General features: G+C 64.0%; 1 protein-coding gene across 4 annotated transcripts in view; it reads right to left on the bottom strand.

Moving 5' to 3' along the window:
* OSBPL5 (oxysterol binding protein like 5) overlaps nt 1-26,657 on the bottom strand; it is a 65,480-nt gene that overhangs the window by 13,763 nt on the left and 25,060 nt on the right. For all 4 annotated transcript variants that reach the window (XM_080688297.1, XM_080688296.1, XM_080688298.1 and 1 more), the window contains exons 2-14: nt 18,168-18,324; nt 17,487-17,569; nt 13,768-13,848; nt 13,397-13,498; nt 11,205-11,408; nt 9,924-10,008; nt 9,072-9,243; nt 7,783-7,978; nt 7,190-7,374; nt 6,723-6,804; nt 4,552-4,650; nt 4,153-4,249; nt 3,698-3,796 (exon numbers count right to left, since the gene is read on the bottom strand). In XM_080688297.1, the coding sequence (XP_080544423.1) occupies nt 3,698-3,796; nt 4,153-4,249; nt 4,552-4,650; nt 6,723-6,804; nt 7,190-7,374; nt 7,783-7,978; nt 9,072-9,243; nt 9,924-10,008; nt 11,205-11,408; nt 13,397-13,498; nt 13,768-13,848; nt 17,487-17,569; nt 18,168-18,324 (1,642 nt within the window). The remainder of the gene's footprint in view (nt 1-3,697; nt 3,797-4,152; nt 4,250-4,551; nt 4,651-6,722; nt 6,805-7,189; nt 7,375-7,782; nt 7,979-9,071; nt 9,244-9,923; nt 10,009-11,204; nt 11,409-13,396; nt 13,499-13,767; nt 13,849-17,486; nt 17,570-18,167; nt 18,325-26,657) is intronic.

Below are 26,657 nucleotides of genomic sequence, written 5' to 3'. Positions count from 1 at the left end.
ATAAAAGAGTAATATGCAGATTGACCATCACTCCAACACACAAGATGGCTGCCCCATGTGGTCAAAGATCCTGCCCCCATGTGGACACAAGATGGCCATCAGGGGAGGGCAGTTGGGAGGGACCAGGCCTACAAGGGAGGGCAGTTGGGGGCGATCAAGCCTGCAGGGGAGGGCAGTTAGGAGTGACCAAGCTGGCAGAGGACGGAAGTTGGGGGCAACCAGGCCTGCAGGGGAGGGCAGTTAGGGGTGACCTGGCTGGCAGAGGAGGGAAATTGGGGGTGACCAGGCCTGCAGGGGAGGGCAGTTAGGGGTGACCAGGCCTGCAGGGGAGGGCAGTTAGGGGTGACCAGGCCTGCAGGGGAGGGAAATTAGGAGTGACCAGGCCTGCAGGGGAGAGCAGTTGGGGGGGACAAGGCCTGCAGGGGAGGGCAGTTAGGGGCAAAGAGGCTGGCAGGGGAGCAGTTAGGCATCAATCAGGCTGGCAGGGGAGTGGTTAGGGGTGATCAGGCTGGCAGGCAGAAGTGGTTAGGGGCAATCAGGAAGGCAGGCAGGCGAGCAGTTGGGAGCCAGCAGTCCTGGATTGTGAGAGGGATCCCAGACTGGAGAGGGTGCAGACTGGGCTGAGGGACACCACCCCACCCCCGTGCACGAATTTTGTGCACCGGGCCTCTAGTCTATCTATATAAAAGGCTAATATGCTAAGTGTCCAACCATCCGGGTAATGACATCACATAGTAACGCCCGGCTTCCCCTCCCTAGCGACCAGCCCCCTTGGAGTTTCTTCAGCCCAGGAACACGACTTGCTTTATCGCCAGGGGCACACATTTCACACTGTAACCAAATGTCTGTGAAGCATTTTCCCTGCCTCATCTCATTTGATCCTCACAGAAGTCCTGGAGTAGGTAGATAGGAGACTGGGTGGAATCCTATTTTCTTTTCATTAGCTGGATAATGGAGATTTAGAAAGCTTAGAAACTTGACCCGACTGAACAGAAGAAATGGTGGCCCTTGAAAATGACTTTAGGTTCTCTCACTGCACAGAATGTAGTCAGACACTGCTGCAGTTAAATGTTTTACCCTTTGTTCTCCCTGCGTGATCTACAATCATCATCTGCTTCGTGTTGATATTTCCTGCTGTGTTGCTGACAATTGCCTGAAAGAGAAGTTGGGGTGCTTCCCTGGGCTGGAAAAAGTGTAGCTATGTCAGAAAGCGGGTCTAATGAAGCAAGTTTGTTCTATGTCTTTAAAAGGCTAAGTTGACTTGCACATGCATGACACATATAAAGCTCTCGCTGGCGCCCCTCACACGTGTGTGTTTCGATCTGTCATTGCCGATCGTGAATTTGGTTGACACTTCTGTTATAGAGGAAGGGCGAACAGCGATATTAAAATATTTCTCCTGATTAATTTCCTTTCAATGTGCACAAATCTGTGCACCGGGTCACAGTTATTAATAACGAACTACAACGTTCGCTAATGACGGATTGCTATCACCGCGTTGCATTCATTTCCCTTACGCGTAGGCGCACCACGTCTCCCCACGAACACCAGCAGCGAATATTCTAGCAGCCGATGGCCACGTCATTGGTCTTGGACTGACTTGTTTGGTGTGCGCAACAGGGAATATTTCAGTTTCGGAGAACGAGAAAAATAGGTTTATTTGCGTGACGCTTATTCATTTGTGCAGTTATTCAGTGTCTGGTAAGATCATGTTCTATTATTTTATGTTAACGGTGACTCATTTGTTTCAGCCCTTTGTATTCACAGGTCTCTATCGAAATAAACCTACGTTTTTGGGGTTTTTTTTATCGATTTCAGAGAGGAAGGGAAAGGGAGAAAGAGAAACATCAATGATGAGAGAGAATCATGGACTGGCTGCCTCCTGCATGCCCCCTACTGGGGATCAAGCCCGCAACCCGGGCATGTGCCCTTGACTGGACTCAAACCCGGGACCCTTCAGTCCACAGGCTGACACTCTAGCCCAGCCGTGGGCAAACTATGGCCCGCGGGCTGGATCCGGCCCGTTCGGCTGTTCTATCCGGCCTGCGGAGCCGAAAGAGCGGAGGGTTCTCTTGCTCTCCCCTCCGCTCCTTTACTTTGAATTTATATTAGTTCACACAAACACTCCATCCATGCTTTTGTTCCGGCCCTCCGGTCCAGTTTAAGAACCCATGGTGGCCCTCGAGTCAAAAAGTTTGCCCACCCCTGCTCTAGCCACTGAGCCAAACCAGCTAGGGCTAAACCTACGTTCCTATGAAAATTGAAGCTTTTGTCTTTTTGCGGCCACATACACTTAAATCCTGTTTGTTTGGCCCGTGTCAGCCTTTGAGTTTGACGTGCTTGTTCTGCGGGCTTGGGGAGAATGAGGATAAGACACCTCCCTGGGACGGTGCCCAGACTGTCTCCTGAAGAACGAACAAAGGGCCCCCACCCCCACCAGGTCTGCTCAACCTCAGGCCCCAAGCCCCTCCCTTCCGGGCCTGAGGCTTTAAGAGGAGGAGCGGTTTTGTGGATCAGCCTGGCAGTCGGGAAGTAAACATAAACTTTATCTCTGCTTCTATCTATTCTCTTTCACAGCCCAGTCACTGGCCTTCCCTCCCCTCCCCCCCCCCCAAAAAAAACCCCTAACACAAGGTACGAGTATAAAACAGGCAGGTTGGAAAGGGGACCACGTAGAACTCTTAGGGAAAAACCCACACAGAACCTCAACACTGAACTCAGGGTAACCAGCGTGGAAGGCAGGCCCGATGATCTAGAACACACAGAGGCCCATCCAATCATGGATGTTTCTCTCATCATGGATGTTTCTCTCTCTCTCTTCCTCTCCCTTCCTCTCTGAAATAAAAAAATAAATAATAATGTATCAGCATCAGCTTGTTTTAACACACTAACGCGAGGTGCTAATAATAGGGGACCCGTGTGTGATGGGGGGGCGGGGGGCGCATAGGGAACTCTATGTACTTCCTGGTTCATTTTTTTTTTAACCTAAAATCGCTATAAAGAATAAAGTCCAGCCCGGCTGGCGTGGCTCAGTGGTTGTCGACCTAGGAACCAGGAGGTCAGGGTTCGATTCCCGGTCAAGGGCACAGGCCCGGGTGGCGGGCTCCATCCCCGGTGGGGGGCATGCAGGAGGCAGCCGGTCCATGATTCTCTCTCACCATGGATGTTTCTCTCTCTTTCTCCCTCTCCCTTCCTCTCTGTAACCAATAAAAAATCTATTAAGAAAAGAATAGCTCCATTAACTAAAAAATAAAGTCAGTCCAAACCCTGACCTGGTCTGCTGACACTGAGAACACCAAAGACAACAGAAGATGCACAGGCAGCTACAGATAAAGAAAACAGAGCAACAAGCTGGCTGACGCCCTGTGGTCCCACCCACAGGGAGGCCTGGGACGTTTCGGAGAGGAGAGAAGAGGAGGGGAGGGGAGGGGAGGAGAGGAGAGGAGAGGAGGGGAGGGGAGGGGAGAGGAGAGGAGGGGAGGGGAGGGGAGAGGAGAGGAGGGGAGGGGAGGGAAGGAGAGGAGAGGAGAGGAGAGGAGAGGAGAGGAATGCACGCCCTGCGCCCTGCGGGGCTGAAGGTCCTGGAGGATGAGGGTGGAATCGCCGCACCTTCCAGTAACCCAGCGAGTGTTCACTGCCCAGACCCCTCCCTGAGGCGCAGTCGGGCCATGCCCGGGGGGACCCGGAGGCCCCTCACCTTTGCAGTGGGCGTAGGGCATGGTGAGGGTGTAGTCCTCGGCCCGGTGCAGGAAGGTGAGCGTGGCCTTGCCGTCCAGCAGAGCCGACAGTGAGTTCCCTGCAGACAGGGCGATGGGGACAGTGAGCGAAGGGGGACCCTCAGAGCCCGCCCCCCCCCCCCCCCATCGATCTCCGTAGCACGTGTGGCTGGTGGCACTGAGCCGCAGCTTCCCTCTGGGCCTGGTTCGCCCGGGGACCCTCAGGCAGCCTGGCAGGCGATGGGGGGTGGGGGGGAGGCCGGCTCCGGCTCGCCCAGGTTCTGAGGACTGTCCCACCCACGTGGTCCCCGAGTAGGAGAGGCGGGAGGGACGCACAGGTGTGTCCAGTCTCTGTGACCCCGGAACCTGGGAGCTCACCCCCTCCCCGCCCTCCCCTCCCCCCGCCCCGCCCCGTTGCCCCAGGGGAGGGCCTCACCGTAGAACCGGGACTTGGCCGTGACGCTGCCGCTAATGCAGAAGCCGTCTTTCCGGTTGCTGACGTGGAAGGCGGACACGGGCGGGTGGTGGGACACCTGTGGGCACAGAGTGGCTCCTGGAACAGCCCCAGCAGCGGGGAGCCCCTTCCCTGCCTCCGCCCACCCCGCGCTCCTGCGCCTGGGCAGGGAAGCCGGGCCAGAGCCCTGGGCCCCAGGCGGACCGCAGTCCCCCATCGGCCCAGATGCTCAGGGGAAATGAGATGATGCGCGGCCCCTCCGACAGTCCCAGTCACGTGACTGACAGAGATGAGGCCCCAGGGGGCCGGGAGGGGGCCGCCGGGAAGCGTGCCCTGGGCTCAGAGCCCCCCACTCCCGGGCCCAGGCGCCCAGGGCCTTGCCTGCTCCGCGATGTAGAAGGTGAGGCTGTTGGTCTGAGGGTGGAACCAGCTGCAGCGGAAGGTCTCCCCCAGGATCGGGTTGTAGGGCTTCTTGATTCCCTGCGGGGACCAAGCGGGAGCCGCGTGAGGGGGGGAGGCGCTCGTCAGGGGGGCCGGGGGGGGCGGGGGGGGGGCACGGACCCAGGGCCAGGTGGGGCGCTCGCGGACCAGGTCTCCAGAAGGCACAGCGGGCTTGCCGGCAGCTGGAGCAGCACCCTCCTGCTTGGGGGACACTGCTTCGCCCCCGGTGTCTCCGCTTCTGGTTCCTGGGGGACCTGAGACCCTGACCCGGTCACCCTCCCCAGGACTCGGGGCAGACACAGTGGCTTCTGCCCGGCCGGCGTGGCTCAGCGGTTGAGCATCGACCTAGGAACCAGGAGGTCACAGTTCCATTCCCGGTCGGGGCACAGGCCCGGGTTGCGGGCTCCATCCCCAGTGGGGGGCGTGCAGGAGGCAGCTGGTCAATGATTCTCTCTCATCACGGATGTTTCTCTCTCCCTCTCCCTCTCCCTTCCTCTCTGGGAGCAATAAAAAAAATTAATAAACAAGAAAACAACAACAGTGGCTTCTACTCCCCTGGCCCTGCCCCCCTCCGTCCTCGTCGGCCAGGCTGGCCACCTCTGTGCTCCCCAAACAGCCCAATTCCCGCCCCTCTGCAGGGGGCCCTTTTCTAGACGGGAGAGCCCTCCTGCTGGTCCCCGTGTGGTCCAGCTCAGACCCCCGATCTGATGCCCTTCGCCCTCCCCACCCCCGTCCCCTGTAGCTGCTGCCTTCACCTCACCCCACAGACGGTGGGATCCCGAGTGACAGCCACCTGCACAAGGCCCGGCCGGCCCCTTCCCCCCTGCCCGCAGCTTCCCATCATTCCTCCTCCGCCAAGCTTCCCAGATCCACCTCTGAACTGACCCAGGTGCACCCCGCTGCCCTGTCCCAGGCAGCCTTAGAGAGGGAGCCTCCTCCTCCGAGAAGCCCTCCTGGATCGTCCCCTCTGCGCCGACAGCCCAGGTGTTCAGTGTACCCGCCCTTGGCCCTGCCGAGAGCTGTGGGGCCACCTCTGTGGGGCCCTCGGGCAGGGTCAGGCGTCCTGGTTCCACACCCAGCCTGCTGGCTCACCCTGGACCTCCCTGAGCCTCAGTTTCCCCACCTGCACAGTGAATGGTGGGGCCAGAATTGTGGTTTCACACGGTGTCCCAGGGCACCCAGGTCTGGGGCGGGGGGGTCCTGGCAGGGACGCAGGCCTCCCGGCACCCCCAGGGCGGCCTGTGCTCCTCGGAGCCTGGGTGCGGCTCTCAAAGGGCTCTAGGAACTGGGGGCCCAGGGCCCAAAGCCCCTTTGCTGCCCCATGTATGTGGCAGCTGTTGCTCTGAGGGCCAGGAGCACCTTTGGAGGCCTGGCCAGGCCAGAGGTCCCCCTGCAGCCAATGCAGGCCTGTCCCCCACTTCTCAGTGCCCGGGCCCCCCTGCAGCCAGTGCGGGCCTGTCCCCCAACTGTGAGCACCTGGGCCCCCCTGCAGCCAATGCGGGCCTGTCCCCCACCTCTCAGTGCCCGGGCCCCCCTGCAGCCAGTGCGGGCCTGTCCCCCAACTGTGAGCACCTGGGGCCCCCCCTGCAGCCAATGCGGGCCTGTCCCCCACCTCTCAGTGCCTGGGGCCCCCCTGCAGCCAATGCGGGCCTGTCCCCCACCTGTGAGCACCTGGGGCCCCCCTGCAGCCAATGCGGGCCTGTCCCCCACCTCTCAGTGCCTGGGGCCCCCCTGCAGCCAATGCGGGCCTGTCCCCCACCTCTCAGTGCCTGGGGCCCCCCTGCAGCCAGTGCGGGCCTGTCCCCCACCTCTGAGGCCTGGGCCCCCCTGCAGCCAGTGCGGGCCTGTCCCCCATCTCTGAGGCCTGGGCCCCCCTGCAGCCAGTGCGGGCCTGTCCCCCATCTCTGAGGCCTGGGCCCCCCTGCAGCCAATGCGGGCCTGTCCCCCACCTCTCAGTGCCCGGGGCCCCCCTGCAGCCAATGCGGGCCTGTCCCCCATCTCTGAGGCCTGGGCCCCTGTGGGATGATCAGGATCCTTCATGGCCGCATGGGGTGGGGGGTGCCCGGGGACGGGGGTGGCGCCCGCTGGGCGGGGTGGGCCTCTGCCCTCACCTTGGGCTTCTTGTAGAAGCCGGACAGGTACCACCGCAGCACGTGCTTGATGCGGCTGTAGGCGTCTTCCTCCAGCGCCGCCCTGGACAGACGGACGGACAAACGGACGGACAAACGGACGGACGGACGGATGGATGGAGAGCTCCCTCACTCCGCCTGGGCACCCTCCCGGGCCCTGATGCTCGCCCCCTCACCCCGCAGGGCCCTTTGCCTCGCTGCAGTGCAGGCATTCAGCTCAGGTGGCCCGCGCCAGGAGGGGGGGTTCGGGGTACACAGAGGTGCTGGGGCGGCCCCACCCCTGCCCACCTTGCTGGCAGGGACAGTGGGAGGAGGCCAGCCGCCCCGGGGACCCTGCGGACACCTGGGTGGGCGGCGGGGCTGGGGGGTGGCCGGCAGGGCAGGGGCGGGCAGGGGGGGCCGGGCGGGGGGGGGGGGGCCGGGCAGGGCGGGGCCGGGGCGCCCCTCACCTGGAGAGCAGGTCCGCGTGGTAGTAGTAGTCGGAGAGCTTGCTGAGGAAGGAGCGGGGCTCCAGCACGAAGGTGGGCAGCACCACGCGGGACAGGTCCATGCCCGGCCGCAGCTGCTTCAGCAGCACCCAGATCAGGCCCTTGTTCTCCTCCGACACCGTCTCCACCTGCGCCGCCTCGCCCGGCTGCCGGCAGAGGGCGTCCGTCAGGCTCCCGGGCAGGGCCCCGCGGGGGAGGGGGGGGGCGGAGGGGGGGCGCCAGGGGCAGGGGGTGCAGAGGCTCTGGCTGGGATGTGGGTGTGGCTAGAGCCCTGGCTCCCCCCCCCACCCCGACCCTTTCCAGCTGTGTCTCTACCCAGCGGGCCCAGCCCCTCATATCTGCTGCCTCCCTTCCTTGCCCACAGGCTGTGCCCCCCCCAGCCCAGCCCACCTGGGCCCCCCCACATCCTCAGCCGGAGCCCGCAGGGCCCTTGCCAGCTCCCGGCATCCCGGCCACCCTGAGTCCATGCTCCCAGCCCCTGGGGCCCTGTGCTCTCCTCAGGGGGTGCGGGTGACAGTGGGTGGGGGGCTCCGGGGGGGGGGGGCGGCTCTCACCTCCCCCAGCTCCTCGTGGGCCTGCTCCACGTACGTGGTCCCTCGGGGGGCTGGGGCCGCGGGGGCCTCCGACAGGTCGCTCCCGCTCCCGTTGGTCCTCTGGCTGTGGTCCTGGGCCTCGGCGTCCGAGTCCTCGCCCACCTCCCGCTCCGACTTGTCCGAGAACGCGTCATTCTCCAGGGAGGACCCGTTCAGCCTGGGGGGCAGGCGCCGCAGCCTCTGGTCACAGGTGGGGCCCGGCACCCCACCCCAGGCACCCACCCCCGGCACCCACCCCTGGCACCCACCCCCGGCACCCACCCCAGGCACCCACCCCAGGCGCCCCACCCCAGGCGCCCCACCCCTGGCACCCACCCCAGGCACCCACCCCCGGCACCCACCCCAGGCACCCACCCCAGGCGCCCCACCCCAGGCGCCCCACCCCCAGCACCCACCCCAGGCACCCACCCCAGGCACCCACCCCCGGCACCCACCCCAGGCACCCACCCCAGGCACCCACCCCCAGCACCCACCCCAGGCGCCCCACCCCCGGCACCCACCCCCGGCACCCACCCCGGGCACCCACCCCCAGCACCCACCCCAGGCGCCCCACCCCAGGCACCCACCCCAGGCGCCCCACCCCAGGCGCCCCACCCCCGGCACCCACCCCTGGCGCCCCACCCCCAGCACCCACCCCAGGCACCCCACCCCGGGCACCCACCCCCGGCACCCACCCCGGGCACCCACCCCCAGCACCCACCCCAGGCGCCCCACCCCAGGCACCCACCCCAGGCGCCCCACCCCGGGCACCCACCCCCAGCACCCACCCCAGGCACCCCACCCCGGGCACCCACCCCCGGCACCCACCCCGGGCACCCACCCCCAGCACCCACCCCCAGGCACCCACCCCAGGCACCCACCCCAGGCACCCACCCCCGGCGCCCCACCCCCGGCACCCACCCCAGGCACCCACCCCAGGCACTCCCCACTTGGGCGCCCCTCACTAGGTTTATTCTTTAATATTTTTAAGTTAACTTCAGAGAGGAAGGGAGAGGGAGAGATAAGACTTCACGCCCCCCACTGGGCATGGAGCCCGCGGGCCAGGCTCACTGGGTTAGTCACCTGGGCGACAGGGTCTGACACCACTGGCCCAGTTTACAGAGGAAGACGCTGAGGCCCCCAGGTCCCCACGGTGCGGAGGCTCGGTGCCCAGCGCACCCCTCTGTGGCGTCTGCCCCGCCCCGCCCACGAGTGCAGGGTCCGGGAGGGGACTCCAGGAGGGCTGACCCCACGTCCGCACCCCCACTCACGGGAACAGGTCGTGGTCATGGATGGCGGCCGAGGGGAGCAGCCCGCAGAGCGAGGAGGGCGACCCGTCGGGCGAGGACCCGGGCTCCTGGTCGCTGCCCGGCCTGCTGGCGCTGAGCCGCAGGAGGCTGGAGCAGCGCAGGGCCAGCTCCAGGGCGTCCAGCCAGCAGCGGCCTGGCGGGGACGGGGTGTGAGCCGCCAACCGCCCAGCTCTCCACCGCCCTCCCTTCCTCACTGAGGCGTCCCTGCCCCGTCCACATGGATGCCCCGCCCCGGCCCCAGGGAGCCACCCCACCCCCGGGCACCCGGATTCAGCTGCTGTGTGTGAGGTTATCCACCTCCCTAACCACTGGGGAGACAGGTGCCACTGTCCACCTCTGCTCCCGGGAACTGAGGCTGAGGGAGGTTCTGAGGACCACACTTTTTTATTGATTTCAGAGAGGGAGAGAGAGGGAGAGAGAGACAGAACATCGATGATGAGCCCTGGCCGGTGTGGCTCAGTGGATAGAGCGTCGGCCTGCGGACCAAAGGGTCCCGGGTTCGATTCCGGTCAAGGGCATGGACCTCGGTTGCAGGCTCCTCCCCGGCCCGGGCCTTGGTTGGGGCACGTGCAGGAGGCAACCCATCGATGTGTCTCTCTCACACGGATGTCTCTCTGTCTTTCCCTCTCCCTTCGACTCTCTCTAAAAATCAACGGAAAGACGCCCTCGGGTGAGGATCGACAAAACAAAATAGAATCATGGACCGGCTGCCTCCTGAGCGGTGGTGACGGGGCCTGAGCGGGTCCCACGTGTGCCTGGTCTAGAACCTACTGCAGGGGTCACGGGGGACCTGCCGAGCAGGTGGGGACTCACCGTCCGACTCGGAGGCCGCCCTGAAGATTAGGTAGCTGCTGGGCAGGGGCTGCGTGATGGAGCCCACACTCTCGCCTCTGGGGCCCTGCGGGGGGGGGGGGGGGGGGACACAGACCACGTCACCGGGGACACCCGGGGCAGCGGAAGCACAGGCAGTCATCAGCCTCTCGGACACACAGGCCCTTCCAGGCCTCGGGGTCTCCAGGCGGGGCCAGGCCGCCAGCCACCCACCCGGCCTGGGGGGGCAGCAAGGCAGGGGACTGGGCGGGGAGCTCTGCCCCCCCCCCGACTTGCTAGCTCTGAGCTCCCCAACGTAGGGTGGCTAGAATCAGGGCATGCAAGTCTGGGAGGCCCAGCTAAATCAGAATCTCAGAGAAATAAGAAATACCCTGTGGTTTTGTGGGGTTTTGGGTGAATCCTCGCTGGAGGATCATTTTTCCCATTCATTTTAGAGAGAGTGGACAGGAGGGGGCGGGGGGAGGAGAGGAAAGAGAGACATCCATGTGTGAGAGACACATCAACTGTTTGCCTCCCACATGCCCCCCCAACCGGGGACCAGGGAGGGGATTCAGCCTGACACCGAGGGACGTGCCCTTGACTGGATCCAACCCTCGGCCCTTCTATCTGTGGGTCGACACTCTATCCCAGCCGTGGGCAAACTACGGCCCGCGGGCCGGATCCGGCCCGTTCGGCTGTCCTATCCGGCCCGTGGAGCCGAAAGAGCGGAGGGTTCTCTTGCTCTCCCCTCCGCTCCTTTACTTTGAATTTATATTCGTTCACACAAACACTCCATCCATGCTTTTGTTCCGGCCCTCCGGTCCAGTTTAAGAACCCATTGTGGCCCTCGAGTCAAAACGTTTGCCCACCCCCTGCTCTAACCACTGAGCAACTGGCCAGAGTGACAAATACCTTTCTTTAAAAGCATAAGGATATCCCACACAGTATCTGGGACAGACTTATCCTAAAAGAGCTGGACGTCTGTCTGAACCCGTTTAACTGGGCTTTCCGGGTGTGAAGTCCAGGGACGGGGGAGGGCTGGGCTGGGAGCCGCCCGCCACGGGCCCACGCCTCCGCCTCCAGGCACGTGTGACCTTGACCTGTGGTCACTAGGCCTGAGCCCCGCGGGTCCCCCACCCCGAGGGCCGGGACCATGGCTGATCACCATGGAGAGACTTAACCCAGCCCGCCCTCCCCTCATGGCGCCCCGTGTCCTGCGTGCCTCCCCGGGGGCCCAGGCCTGCCCGCCCCCCCCGCCCCCCGCAGCCCGGCTCCTGGCGGCACCTTCACGGCCCACACGGACTGGTCCAGCGGGTGGAAGAGCTTGAAGCAGAAGCCGTCCTTCTTGGAGGGCCGCTCCAGGAGCCGGCAGCAGTGCAGTAGGACGGTGCCCACCCACTGGCCCACGTCGGGCGTCTTGTAGATGAGCAGCGCGCCCGGCTTCAGCACGCACCACAGCTTGGTCCAGCTCTTCAGGGTGCCCCGGATCTGCGGGCGGGGCGGGATGTCAGGGCCTGGGAGGCCGGAGCCCGGGGCATCGGGCGGCTCAGGGGCGGGCAGAGCAGGGTGGGGCTCTGGCTGCGGGCAGAGGTCTTTTTCTTTTTCTTATGTATTTTTTTTAAAAATATATTTTATTGATATTTTACAGAGAGGAAGGGAGAGGGATAGAGAGTTAGAAACATCCATGAGAGAGAAACATCGATCAGCTGCCTCTTGCACACCTCCTACTGGGGATGTGCCCGCAACCAAGGTACATGCCCTTGACCGGAATCGAACCTGGGACCTTTCAGTCCGCAGGCGGATGCTCTATCCACTGAGCCACACCGGTTTCGGCTTATGTATTTTTTTAAAAAATATATTTTATTGATATTTTACAGAGAGGCAGGGAGAGGGATAGAGAGTTAGAAACACCGATGAGAGAGAAACATCGATCAGCTGCCTCCTGCACACCCCCTACTGGGGATGTGCCCGCAACCAAGGTACATGCCCTTGACCGGAATCGAACCCGGGACCCTTCAGTCCGCAGGCCGACGCTCCATCCACTGAGCCAAACCGGTTGGGGCTAGATGTATTTTTTATTGATGTCAGAGAGGAAGGCAGAGGGAGAGAGAGAAACATCCATGATGAGAGAGCACCGTGGATCGGCTGCCTCTTGCACGCCCCCTACTGGGGACTGAGCCGCAACTCGGGCCTGTGCCCTGACCGGAACTGAACCTGGGACCCTTCAGTCCGCAGGCCGACGCTCAACCCACTGAGCCAGACCAGCCAGGGCCCTGTGACCTTTGCAAAGGAGTTCACAGGTAGTTCAAGCTCAGGGTCAGGCCCGCCCAGGGTCCTGGAAGCGACTGGCAATGAGCCGTGTCCCTGGCCTGTGCCCCAACCGGACTCAAACCCGGGACTCCCGGTTCATAGGTTGGTGTTCAACCACTGAGCCGCACCGGCCGGCGGCTTTGTACATTTTTTTCTTTTTTTTTTAAATATTTTTTTTATTGATCTCAGAGAGGAAGGAAGGGAGAGGGAGAGAGAGAAACATCCATGATGAGAGAGCATCACGGATCGGCTGCCTCCTGCACGTCCCCCTCTGGAGATGGAGCCTGCAACCTGGGCCTGTGCCCTGACCGGGAATCGAACCCTGACCTCCTGGTTCGTAGGTCGACGCTCCACCCCTGAGCCACGCCTCGCGCCCCAACCCTGGTCCCTTCTCACAGGTTCACCCCCTCTCCTCTGAGCCCCAGCCAAGGACTCCGCTGGCCCTCAGGGACCCCCACCCGTGGGGCCCCGCCCCCGGCTTAGCGGGACAAGGGTCTTTGCAGACGGGGGCGAGTTAAGAAGAGACCACCAGGGGAGGGGGCTCTGACCGGGGGCTCATCCTTGTGCCTGGAACACAGAGAGGCTGAGGAGGCGCCGTGGCCCCGGCCAGGACCCTGGAGCCTGAACTGGGGGGGGAGGGAGCCTCCCCGGAACCTCGGGGGGGGGAGGGGAGCACGGCCCCGCAGGCACCTCAGTGTCGGGGCCTTGGCCTCCGGAACCGGAGAATAAATTCCCTGGTTTGCAGCGATTTGTCAGGGCAGCCCAGGACACGGACACAGATTTGCACTAACAAACGCCTTAAACGGCCCGGCCGGCGTGGTCAGGGGCTGAGCGTCGACCTGTGACCCGAGAGGTCAGGGTTCGATTCCCGGTCAGGGCACAGACCCGGGCTGCGGGCTCCATCCCCGGTGTGGGGCGTGCAGGAGGCAGCGATCCGTGATTCTCTCTCATCATCGATGTTTCTCTCCCTCTCTCTCCCTTCCTCCCTGACATCAATAAACACATATTAAAAGAACAAAACATATATCTATTAAAACAAACACACACACACAAAAAAAAAAACCAAAACAGACGCCCCGAACGGTCTCCTGAGCGGCTGAGTCTGCACGTCCCTCGGGGAGGCACCGGGGAGCCGTGGCCGCGGACAGCGTGGGCCCCGCACCCACCTTCAGGCTGTCGGCCATGATGACCACGCGGGGGTCGGTCAGGGCGCTGAGCAGCTGCTTCGTGGCGCGTTTCTTCTCCTGCCGGTAGTTCTCCTTCTGCACCTGCTCGGGCACCCAGCCAGCAGTCCAGGGCACAGCCCGGGCCCGCCCCCCGGGCTCCCGGGCCCACCTGCGCCCACACCATTCCGCCCGGGACAGGGACAGGGACAGGGACAGGGACAGGGACAGGGAGGGGGGGAAGGGCCGGACGTGGAGGTGGCGGGCCCGGTCTGTCCCCTCCCTTTGGCAGGTTGGGGGCGTGGCCTCACCAGCCCAGGTGCCCATTCATCCAACGAAGGACACACCTGGGCCCCCCCCAGGCCCGTACCCACCTTGAGAGTTTCCTTCTTGGTGACCTTGGCCGTTGGGGACACACATTCCTTGTCGGACCCATTGCACAGCCTGGACTCTGCCTGCAAGAGACCCACGTGCGGGAGCAGGGGCATCGGCGTGGGCTGGGGCCGCAGAGGGCGCGGCGGACAGAGCGCTTATGGGGAACCGAGAGCAGGGACGCTAACACGCACACGCACACATGCTCACGTGCACACGCACATGCACAGACTCACACGCGCGCACGCACGCACGGCAGCGTCATTCCGAACAGCCGCAAAGTGGAAGCAGCTGGAATGTCCACTCTGACGGATGGACAGGCCGGCTGTGGCCCACGGGAGCACCCAGCCCCGAGAGGGGGCGGGGCGCTGACACGCCACCACGGATGGGTCTCAGCACGGCCGCTCACCGCGAGCAGCCCACACGAGGGACCACCGGGGCGTGGCTCCCTTCACACGAAACGTGGGCGGATCCGGGGGTGAAAGGGGCGCAGAGGTTGCCAGCAGCTGGGGGAGGGGAGGGCGGCGAGGGGTGGGTGCGGGGTTTCCGTCTGGGGCGATGGAACGTTCTGGAACTGGACAGGGGGGAGGGGTCTGCACAGCGCTGTGGGTGCCCCAAATGCCACTGAGCTGTGCGCTTAAGAAGGTTAAACTGGTTTCATCTCATTAACATAGAGGATGTGCACACACACACACATGCACACACACACATGCACATATACATACACACATACGCACACACCTATACATGCATACATAGACACACACATACATATGCACACACATGCACACACATGCACACATACATACATACACACACGCACACACCCATACATGCATACATAGACACACATATACATATGCACACACATGCACACACAGGCACACACATGCATACGTGCGCACACCCATACATGCATACATAGACACACACACATATACACACACATACATATGCACACACATGCACATATACATGCACACACATGCACACACATGCATACGCGCGCACACACGATTTAGAGTTCGCCCCAGGTGCTCGTGGGAACCGGGGGTACAGAGCGCTCCCTTCTCTCCCCGCACCTCCTCCCCACAGGCGCACGGGGGGGGGGGGTTGTCTGGCCGTCCTCCCCCCAGGGCTAGGCAGGGACGCGGCTCCTGGCCGTCCAGGGTCCAGGGCTCCCTCCCCGCGTGCGGCGGGAAGATGCTCGGGAAGCGTGAGGCAGGAGGAAAGGAGCTGCAATGCGGGAGGGAGGGTGATGCTCACGGGGCTGTGGGACGCCCCCATGCGGTCAACGTGTTTGCGCAGGAAACGCGAGTCTTAAAGGAGAAGTAACCGCGGTCCAGCCGGGGGGACAGGGATGCCGCCTCCGCGCGGGTCCCGCTCGGCCTGAGGAGGGGGAACCCTGTCGCCTGCCCCCGGCGGACGTGGGACGGACCCCGTGCGACCCGCTCAGAGGAGGTCCCCGAGTCAGGTCCACAGACAGGAAGTAGGTGGTGGTGACGGGGTGGGGAGGGGAGTGAGTGTCGGTTTGGGAGGATGGAAGGTTCTAGAGGCGGTGGTGACGGCTGAACCACAATGTGAATGTAAATGCCACGGAGCCGCCCTGGCCCGTGTGGCTCAGTGGATAGAGCAGGGGGTGGGCAAACTTTTTGACTCGAGGGCCACACTGGGTTCTTAAACTGGACCGGAGGGCCGGAACAAAAGCATGGATGGAGTGTTTGTGTGAACTAATATAAATTCAAAGTAAAGGAGCGGAGGGGAGAGCAAGAGAACTGGATAGAACAGCCGGATCCGGCCCGCGGGCCGTAGTTTGCCCACGGCTGGGATAGAGCGTCGGTCTATGGACTGAAGGGTCCCGGGTTGGATTCGGGTCCAGGGCACGTACCTCGGTTGCAGGCACATCCCCGCCCCGACCCTGGTGGGGGCTGTGCAGGAGGCAACCCATCCATGTGTCTCTCTCACATCGATGTTTCTCTGTCCTTCCCTAACCCTTCCACTCTCTCTACAAATCAAGGGGAGAACATCCTTGGGTGAGGATTAACAAAATAATAATAATAATAAAATAAATGCCATGGGCTGTGCATTTAAAAGGGCGGGGGGGGGGGTTCTGTGGTATGTATTTCACTGCCATTAACAATATTCAAAAAAATTACTCAACGTTCCAGACACACAGGTACATACAGACACACACATACCCACACGTACATATGCATACACACACAGACATACACCCACACACTCACACACGCGGGTGCTTCCTGCCCCGGCCGCAGCCCTGGCCGAGGTGGGAACGGGGCGGGGGCACCCCAAAGGCCCGCTGCCGCTTCTCCTGAGACGGACACGGGCAGACCATGCCCCACAGCCCCGGTCGCAGGCCAGGCCAGGGTCCCAGCGTTGCAGGCGGCCTGGCAAGCGGAGGACTTGGCCTCTGTTGGGGGCCCCCCAGCCCCATCGCCGGGACCAGAGCCACCAGCTGAGCGTCCGTGTGTGGGACCCCGAGATCCCGGGGGAAGAAGGGCCTGAAACCACAGGTGGAGACGGGCTCGGCACCCTCCCGGGACTGACGGTCCCACCTGGAGGGGCACCACGGGCCACGCTGAGGGGCTGCCTGGGGGGGGGGGAGTGTGTGTGAGTGAGTGTGTGTGTGTGCGGGTGTGTATGTGAGCGAGTGTGTGTATGAGTGTGTATGTGAGTGTGTGGGTGTGTATGTGAGTGTGTGAGTGTGTATGAGTGTGTATGAAAGTGTGCGGGTGTGTATGTGAGCGAGTGTGTGTATGAGTGTGTATGTGAGTGTGTGGGTGTGTATGTGAGTGTGTATGAGTGTGTATGTAAGTGTGGGTGTGTATGTGAGCGAGTGTGTGTATGAGTGTGTATGTGAGCGTGTGGGTGTGTATGTGAGTGTGTACGTGTGTATGTGAGTGTGTGTGTATGTGAGTGTGTATGAGTGTGTAAGTGTGGGTGTGTGTATGAGTGTGTATATAAGTGTGTGGGTGTGTATGTGAGTGTGTATGTGAGTGTGTATGAGTGTGTATATAAGTGTGGGTGTGTATGTGAGTGTGTATGTGAGTGTGTATGAGTGTGTATATAAGTGTGGGTGTGTATGTGAGTGAGTGTGTGTATGAGTGTGTATGTGAGCATGTGTGTGTGTGTGAGTGTGTGTGTGAGTGTGTGGGTGTGTATGTGAGTGTGTGGGTGTGTATGAGTGTGTATATGAGTGTGTGTGGGTGTGTGCGCGCTTTTCCCCACGCAGCGCCCCCTGCAGAGTGTGTCCCTGGCGGTGGGGACGCTCAGGCACAGGCTGAGGGAGGAAAGGCTCACCCCAGGGGTGTCCCTACGACAAAGGGCTCCTGTCATCTCTGTCCCGAACGCCACCTGCAGCCCACACCTTTCCTGGCTCCCTGCCCCCCACCACCTCCCCCCTCATGTCACCCCAGGAGGGAGCGGTCACATGGCAGCCCTCCCAGCTTCCGTCTGCAATTCAACGCGGTCCGTGCATGTGCTGGGAAGGACGGACTCCGGGGGCCTGCATCCCCTCCTCAGCCTCCTGCTGGCCCTGGGCAGGCCCTCCGCCTGGGGTCCCCCGTGGCCGGGCCCTCCGCCCGGGGTCCCCCGTGGCCGGGCCCTCCGCCCGGGGTCCCCCGTGGCCGGGCCCTCCGCCCGGGGTCCCCCATGGCCGGGCCCTCCGCCTGGGGTCCCCCGTGGCCAGGTGGCAACTTACCGGTGGCAACTTCGCTGCGGAGCCAGGCGTCAGGGGCCCTTCATCCCGTGACAGCGAAGGGCCATTGTGCTCCACGTCCGTCCCTGCAGGAGAGCCCGCGGTGAGCCGCATGGCGGCAGCCTGGCTTCCCCGGGGGCCGCCGTGTGTGGCAGGCAGCCTGGTGGGGCAGGGAGCCACCCTGAGGTGGTAGGACTCTGCCTCCTCCCACACCTGGCGTCCCTCCCCGAGCTCCCCTGCCCGAGAGCTGGGCCGGGGAGGCAGGAGGGGGCCCCGGCCTGCACAGGCCCTGGCTGAGGCCCAGAGGCTAGAGGGGTCCCCCTTTCCAGCGCCCCTGATCAGGCCTCTAGCTGACCAGACCCCCCTGACGAGGCGCCCCGCTGACCAGGCCCCCCCAACCAGGCCCCGCTGACCAGGATCCCCCAACCAGGCCCCGCTGACCAGGATCCCCCTTGATCAGGCCCCCTGACCAGGCCCCCCACTGACCAGGCCCCCTGACCAGGCCCCCCACTGACCAGGCCCCCTGACCAGGCCCCCTGACCAGGCCCCCCACTGACCAGGCCCCCTGACCAGGCCCCCCACTGACCAGGCCCCCTGACCAGGCCCCCTGACCAGGCCCCCCACTGACCAGGCCCCCTGACCAGGCCCCCCACTGACCAGGCCCCCCCACCAGGCCCTGCTGACCTGGGCTGAGGGGGTCGAGCTCATTCTCGCCGGCGAGGAGCAGGGCCCGGGCCAGCCTCCGGGGCTCGGCCTTCTGGGGGGTGGAGGAGGGCGGGCACAGCGAGAAGCGACGCCGCAGGAAGGCCTCCTCCTTCATGGCCTGGGCGCTGGGCGGCTTCTGCGGGAGAGGGCGGGCGGCTTCAGCGGGCGGGGCAGCGCCGGGCCTGGGGCTGGGCCCCCCACTCAGGTCCCCACGCAGGGGGCGTCTCAGAGAGGGGCCTGCGGGGTCAGAGCACGGCCCGCCCGGTGCCCTGTCTTCCTCTGAGCGCCCCGCCCCCGGCCCCCGCCCCCGGTTGGCTGTGGGACCCGGGCCCCACCCGATGGCCCTGAGGGGGCAGGGCCCCACCCTGGCCAGCACCTTCCTTCCTGGGGGGGAGCAGGCGGTGCAGACCCAGAGCTGGGGGTGAACCATGACAGCCTCCTGCCCGCCTGCACCCCGTCTAGCCCGCCCCTTCCTTGTAGGGAAATGCCGACGACGCAGGGAGAAGGCCCAGGAGCGCGCCCACAGGTGTGCACCCGCGTCCCGCTCAGTCCGGCTCACGCTCCAGGGCGAGCTTCCTCCCCGCCCGCAGCCCAGCCCCCCCCACACACACCCCCCGCCCCCACCCAGCCTGCCCCTCTCCACCATCTCCCTCACAGCCCAACCCCACGGGGGCGGGGGCGGGAACGTGGACCGTTGAGGGCACAGTCCCCGCGACTCAGCCCGTTTCCTAGATGAGAAAGTCCTTGTCCGAAGGCCTTGCCCTGTGGTCGCGCCTGTGGGTGTGGGAGAGCGGGGACCCCTCCCAACCCTGTGGCCTGTCCACTCCCCAGGACGTGCTCCGCGCCCTGCCCTGCCGCCGGCCGCCTCCCCGGGTGGGCTGGCGCTTCCTGCCAGGCCCGGGACAATGGCCACTTTCTCCCTGGCCCGGCCTTCCCAGGTGGGCGGGTGCAGACACAGCCTTTTCTGTGACCGGGTGGGCGGGCGAGCCGGGGCGGGCTTCGGGAGCGGGCAGGGTGGCACGGGGTGTCCAGGGCCTGGGGGCTTCCCTCAGCAGCTCCCAAACCTCCACTGTGCCCACCGCCCGGGGTCAGAGGGAGGGCTCCCGGCTGCAGCGAGGCCGGGCCAGCCCCCAGCCCCTCTCCCTCGTCCCGTCCTGCCAGCCGGCTGACTTGTCACCTTGGCCATTTCACAGGTGGGGGAACCCATTTCTAAGAGGTTGGGATTTGGGCCCAAAGTCACAGCTAATTGGCAATGCCCATGCTTGAGCCCAGCCAGGCTAACGACAAGGCCATGTACCCATCCATCTACCCATCGCTCACCTATTCATCATCCCTCCGCCCACTGGTCTATCCACCTACCCAGCCTCCAGGCATCCACTCATCTCTCTGCCCACCCATTCACCTGCCCATAACCCATCTGCCCACCCATCCATTCATCATCCACCCATCCATCCATCTACCCATCCATCCATCCATCTACCCATCCACCCATCCATCATCCATCCATCCACCCATCCATCCATCCATCTACCCATCCACCCATCCATCATCCATCCATCCACCTACCCATCCATCCACCCACCCATCCATCCATCCACCCATCCATCCATCCATCTACCCATCCATCCATCTACCCATCCATCCATCCATCTACCCATCCATCCATCCACCCACCCATCCATCCATCTACCCATCCATCCACCTACCCATCCATCCATCTACCCATCCATCCATCCATCCACCCATCCATCCATCTACCCATCCATCCATCTACCCATCCATCCATCCACCCATCCATCCATCCACCCATCCATCCATCCATCTACCCATCCATCCATCCATCTACCCATCCACCCATCCATCATCCATCCATCCACCATCCATCCATCCATCCACCCACCCATTCATCTACCCATCCATCCATCCATCCACCCATCCATCCATCCACCCACCCATCCATCCATCTACCCATCCATCCACCTACCCATCCATCCATCTACCCATCCATCCATCCATCCACCCATCCATCCATCTACCCATCCATCCATCTACCCATCCATCCATCCACCCATCCATCCATCCACCCATCCATCCATCCATCTACCCATCCATCCATCCATCTACCCATCCACCCATCCATCATCCATCCATCCACCATCCATCCATCCATCCACCCACCCATTCATCTACCCATCCATCCATGCATCCATCCATCCATCCATCCATCCACCCATCCATCCACCCATCTACCCATCCATCCATCCATCTACCCATCCACCTATCCACCCATCCATCCATCCATCTACCCATCCATCCATCCATCTACCCATCCATCCACCCACCCATCCATCCATCTACCCATCCATCCATCTATCCATCCATCCATCCACCATCCATCCATCCATCCATCCACCCATCCATCTACCCATCCACCCACCCACCCATCCATCTACCCATCCACCATCCATCCATCTACCATCCATCCATCCACCATCCATCCATCTACCATCCACCCATCCTTCCACCATCCATCCATCCATCATCCATCCATGCTCCATCCGCCTATCTTCATCTATCCACCATCTCCCCATCAATCCTCCCTCCCTCCTTCTAGCCAGTCCCCCAGCATCTGATTTCCCTTCTTCCCTCCCCGCTTCCTTCCTATTCACCCAATAATCAGACACTCAAATGACTGACTGAAGGCATGGAACAGACACCCACCAATTCGAATGGGATACAGGTGAGTACAGTGAATGCCCCCGGTCTCCTGTCACCCCCAGCTCAGGGCCCCTGCGAGCCATCGGCTCAGACAGGAGGGTGGCACCTCAGTGGCTACAGTGTCTGCACGTTTCTTGCGAAGACCCAAGTCCCTGGTCCTCCCCACGCCCACCCCTGGCGCACGGGGCTGAGGGAGGGCTGAGGGCTGCCTCCGCCGCCAGGCGGGCGGGTTACCTCGGTGGGGTCAAGGGGGGAACTTTCTGTTCATGGCAAAGGCAGATCCCTCTCCCCAGGGGCCCCTCGCTCGTGGGAGCACAGGCGAGCCTCCGTCTCCCGCGATCTCCGGGTTCTCCACCACCCTGCTCGCTCCGCCCCCCTCACCCGTCACCCCCTCTGCCCCAGCGCACTGCCCTCTATTTTCCTTGAAAATGCCACTCCCAGGGCATCTCCCTCCCCCTCCGAATGCCCTCGCCCTCCTGACCAGCCCCTCGCCCCCTGGAATCCCACAATTCCACGCTGAGCTGAGCACGATTCTCTTCCCAGGGGCTGCGATCCTCTCACAGTGGGGAAACCACCCCCCCCCCCCTGGCCCCGCACACTCGGTGGTTCTTTGTTAGCTCTTCCCCGGGGGGAGGGGGGGATGCGAGTTCTAGGAAAGGGAGCCGTGTCTGTCTGTCTGTCTGTCCATGGCGTCTCGGCACAGGAGCAGGGACGTATCACCGGCTTTGGGGCTCTGTACCCCCAGTGGTCCCGGGGTGAATGCAGGTGTCAGAGCAAAGGCCCTGGGCTTGCCCGGCCGGCGTGGCTCAGGGGTTGAGCGTCGACCTATGAACCAGGAGGTCACAGTTCCATTCCCGGGAGGTCAGGGCACATGCCCAGTTGCGGGCTCGATCCCCAGTGGGGGGCGTGCAGGAGGCAGCCGATCCATGATTCTCTCTCATCGCTGACATTTCTCTCTCTGCCTCTTCCTTCCTCTCTCTTTAAAATCAATAAAAAGTTATGTACATTTTATTTTATTTTATTTTATTTTTTAAATGTATTTTATTGATTTTTTACAGAGAGGAAGGGAGGGGGATAGAGAGTCAGAAACATCGATGAGAGAGAAACATCGATCAGCTGCCTCCTGCACACCTCCCACTGGGGATGTGCCCGTAACCAAGGTACATGCCCTTGACCAGAATCGAACCCGGGACCCTTCAGTCCGCAGGCCGACGCTCTATCCACTGAGCCACACCGGTCAGGGCAAAAGTTATGTATATTTTACAAAGGCCCGGGCTTCCTTCCTCCTGGGCTGCGGCTCGGGGCGGGTCCTCTGAGGAGTGGCCAGGCCCGGTTTGGGGGCCGATTTCCTCTATAATCCTGGGAGGCTCCTGTCTGGCCGCCCGCCACCCCCACACCCGGTGTCGTAGGAGGGCCTGGGCGTCCTCCAGGCACTGGCAGGGGGCGGGGGTCGGGCGCCTTGGGGTCTGCAGACCCGCGGAGGCCGGGAGCTGGGCGGACCGTGGTGAGGGCGCCCCTGGTGAAAGCTGCAAGCCGGGCCCCTGGAGCTGCCTGGAGGGCGGGCGGGCGGGTGGATGGGTGAGGAAACAGACCCCCGGCTGAGCCAGCAGCCACCGGACAGGTTCCTGGGCCACCGATGTCACAGGCAAGGGGGGCTGTGGGGAGACACGGGAAGCACAGGAGGGGTCAGCTCTGAGCCCAGCTGGGCCCCTCCCACCTGCGGGAGCTGAGCACCGCGGGGGTGCCGGCTCAGAGCACAGTGCAGGTCAGCTCCGCCCGCCCTCCAGCACCTGTTGGGCACCCGGCAGGCGACAAGCTCCCTGATCCAACCATCCATCCATCCATCCATCCAACCATCCATCCAAGGCCGACTGGAGAGAAGGCGGATGCCCCCCAGCCCACTGCCATGGCCACGCCGGCCCCGCCCCCAGGGAGCGGCCTTCCCAGCGGGCCCCGCCCCCACCGGGAAGCCCACCTTCTGGCCAGAATCATGGCTCCTTGTAAAGCAAGGTCACTGTGCCCGAGGTCAAGGCTGCGCCAGGAGGGTGGGCGTCAGCTGGGGCCGCAATTCCTCGCCTCGGGCTCCTCCGAGAAGGAATGGCGTCCCACCTCCCACCTGCAGGGCAGGGGCCTGGGGAGCACTCTGACCACACCCTCCTGGCCATTGGCCACCCCCGGGCGCCTGGGGAGCACTCTGACCACACCCTCCCGGCCATCACCACCCCCGGGGATCACAGCCGGGGAGCGGCCGGCCCTGTGTCTGAGTCCCTGTTGTAAGTGGGGTTTGCTCTGGGCTGGCAGAAGCCAAGACAGCGGACGAGTGTGGGCGCACCCCCTGCCCACAGCGCCCGGTGGCTTTCTGACCAGATGTGGCCCGGGCCCCACGCGCCCACGCTGCCCGAGGTGGACTCGACACGGGTGCAGGGCAAACGCTCCGAAACCACGGGCGAGCGAGCCCCGCTCGCCCCGCTCGCCCCGCTCGCCCCTCCGCCCGCCGGCTCCCCGGGGAGGTCGGCAGGTCCAGGGAAGGACAGCCACCGCGCGGAGCCAGGGGCACCGGGGTCGCTCAGCCCAGCAACTCGCTCAGGCCCTAAGCCTGAGGGCAGAGAAAACCACGCAGGCCTCAGAGCCACCTGCGGCACCCTGCGCCCCCCCCTATCCCCCCCCCTGCGCCCGGCGGAACCAGGCCTGCGGGAGCTCCCCGATGCGTCCAGACTGGGGATCAGGACTTGCATGTGGGGGGCTTTTTCAGTCCCGGTGCCCCAGGCCCTTGTGTGAGCGCTTCCCATCCGACCCGCTGCCCGGAGAGGCGAGCGGGGAGCAGATCCCGCCATCCCGCCATCCCGCCATCCCGCCCCGGGGTGCAGAGGCCGCGGCCCCAGAGGGGAAGAGCCCAGCCACGCCCAGACCCCGGAGCTGGCACAGCCTCGCGCTCCCGTGCCCCCTGCACGGAGGGGATGGCTGAGGGCAGACAGAAGAGAGGCCGGCCCGGTCCCGGCTGGGGGCGTCCCCGGTCATTTCCCAGACGTGGCGGCCGAGTGAAGGAGCCGGGGACAGAGGCCGGACGTGGCTTGCCCTGCTCAGGACAGTGACGGCCACACCTCGAGCTTCTGGGGCAGACTCAGCCAGGTCACGTGGCTGTGGGTGAGGGCAGGCCCCTGGCAGCCGCCCGCCTGGCCTCCTGACCCACATGGGCCAACAGCCAGCTGGGTGCCATGGTTAGCAGGCCCGGGCACCGCCCTCGAGCCACTTCCTCTGCCGCCAACGCCGCAGCCGGGCTGCCTGGGTGTGGTCTCTGCTGCAGGCTGACCCCCAGCGGCCCCGCCCCAGCGGCAGCAGAGTTTGCTGTTGGGCTGGTCTCGGGCCCCGCGGCCCCGCAGGAGTGCGGGAAGAGCGGGGAGACGGTGTACAGGGGGTGCCAGGAGCCCAGCCAGGAGTCGGGGACCCGCCCACGCTCCCCAGCCCTGGGCCTCACGTCCACACCTGCAACGGGACAGCGGGTTTGGGCCCCGGGCGACCTCACACCCACGTCAGTGAGGCCCCTCCCGCCCCCGCCACCGAGGACACACCGACCTGCGTGCGTCCTCACGGCCTGAGGGGGCAGGCAGGTGAGGCCCCCTCCCCTCTCCTCCCCCTCCTGTCTGCCTCCCACCCTCCAGGGGCTGGGAGGACCCGAAACCTTGGAAGCAAAAGAGCCTCCTAGCGTTCTCTCCATTTCACAGATGCAGTAACTGAGGCCAGACCCGCTGACTCCCAGCTCGTCAGGGCAGGTGGTCCCAGATCCCCACATCACCCCGCAGGGAGGGGCCTGCCATGTCTGCGCAGACGGACGGTTCTGAGGGCCAGGGCAGCACGTACACCGGGCTGGGCCCCCACGGCACGAAGCCCACTGCCTCCCTGCCCACCCCAGGTCCTTTGCACAGTCGGCAGGCCCTGGGCTGCGAGAACCAGCCGTGGCCAGCGCGGCAGCCGAACCACCGAGCACCTGAGTGCCTGTCCTGCACGCCTGGCCTGCAGGCCGCACCCTCCGAGTGAGGGCTGTCTGCACCCCGCCCGGCTCAGGCCCAGGGGGTCCTCAGGCCTGTGCACCCGCGACCGGCTGGGCAGGCAGCTGGGGGGCGTGAGCAGGTGCCCCGCCTCCCGGGTCCTTCGGGGACAGCCACCACCACGGCAGCCCCCCGGGACCCAGGCCGGGCTGCGGGCGGGCGGCCCACGGTCACGGCCTCCACCTGGCCTCCCCCAGGCTCAGGGGAGACTGGCTCTGCCAGGAACCGTGTGTCTGGCGGAGAAAGCGGCCCTGCCCGTTGGGCCGGACCCGCCTGGCACTGTACCCAGCACCCCTCCGTGTCCCGCCACGCTGGGGACATGCAGGAGGCGACCTGACAGGTGAGGGTGGTGACCGGCCAGCAGGCCCAGCCCCGTTGCTCCCTGGACCCCGAGCCCACTGTCTGGCCCCCAGCAAAGCGTACTGGGGGCGCACGGCGTCCCGGTGACATGTCAGTGTGACCCTGAGCCAGAGACGTGGGGCCACATCGAGGGCCACAGAGACCAAGAAGGACGAGAAATAAAAACATGCCAAGGAGAAAGGAAACGTGCAGACAGCAGGGTGGCCACGCGTGTCCGCTCCACGCATGTCCGCACGGCACGAGGCCCACACCCAGCAGGGCACTTTCCGCCAGCCGGAGGACCGGGCACCACAGCCGGCAGCTGCTTCCTTTTCTTTCTTTTTAAAAAAAATAACTTGTTTTGACTTCAGGGAGGAAGGGAGAGGGAGACAGAGAGGAACATCCATGGTGAGAGAGAAGCACTGATCGGCTGCCTCCTGCACGCCCCCCCCCCCCCGACTGGGATCGAGCCCGCAACCCGGGCCTGTGCCCCGACCGGGAATCGAACCCGGACCTCCTGGTTCCCAGGTCAACGCTTAACCCTGGAGCCACGCCGGCCGGGTGGGTGGCTGTTTCTTAAAGAGAAAGTGGAGTTTCCACCACTTTTCACATCTCCATTGATCAGAATGACGATGGCCAGCACCTCAGCCTTGACCCACGGCCTCTCACACCTGACCCCATTTTACAGATGCTGAGGCAGCCGCCTGTGAGGCGCCTGGGGGTGTCGCTGAGAGGTGGGTGGAGGGTCCGGAGGCCCGCAGGGTCCCCCAGAGGCGTCAGGCCTCAATCCAGTCTGTCCCCTCACACCTGGTCCCACTAGGAATGACAACTTCCAAGCAGGGAGCCCCCCTCCCCACCCCCGGCACCTGGTGAGCAGAGGCGACAGCGAACACCGTCACAGGGACAAGGGGACACGTGGCGAGGGCTGGGAGGCAGGTCCTGACGCCCAACACCCCTTTGCCTACCCGCACCTTTGGAGACGCCCCAGGAAACCCAGCCCGCCCTTGGCGCTGCCCCTGGCACGCTGATCATCCTAAAATGCCCCCCCCCCAATTCAAGGGGCCACTCGTCCCAGCCCCGGGTGAGGGGGCTCAGGGGCTCCTGGGTCCCAGGTGGGGCCAGAGTCCTGGGTCACCGGGTGTGAGGGAGCGGCCCTGTCCTGAGACCACAGGGCCACCTCCTCCAGGCTGTCCTCTCGGACTGAGGCAGAGCCAACGAAGGAGCCAGGAGGATGGCCTTGGCGAGCCCCGGTCTTCCTCCCGGCTCCAGCGTGGGAGAGAGAGCCGCAGCCACAGGGAAGGTGGGGCCAGCTGGGTGGCTCGCCCAGGCCCGAGGACCCCGGGTCGCCCCGCTGCTGAGCTGGGCA

The sequence above is a fragment of the Plecotus auritus genome (assembly GCF_963455305.1).
Source record: "Plecotus auritus genome assembly, chromosome: 9".
NCBI lineage: Eukaryota > Metazoa > Chordata > Mammalia > Chiroptera > Vespertilionidae > Plecotus > Plecotus auritus.
Note: the sequence above shows the minus strand (reverse complement) of the source record. Positions and strands in the feature narration are given on the sequence as shown.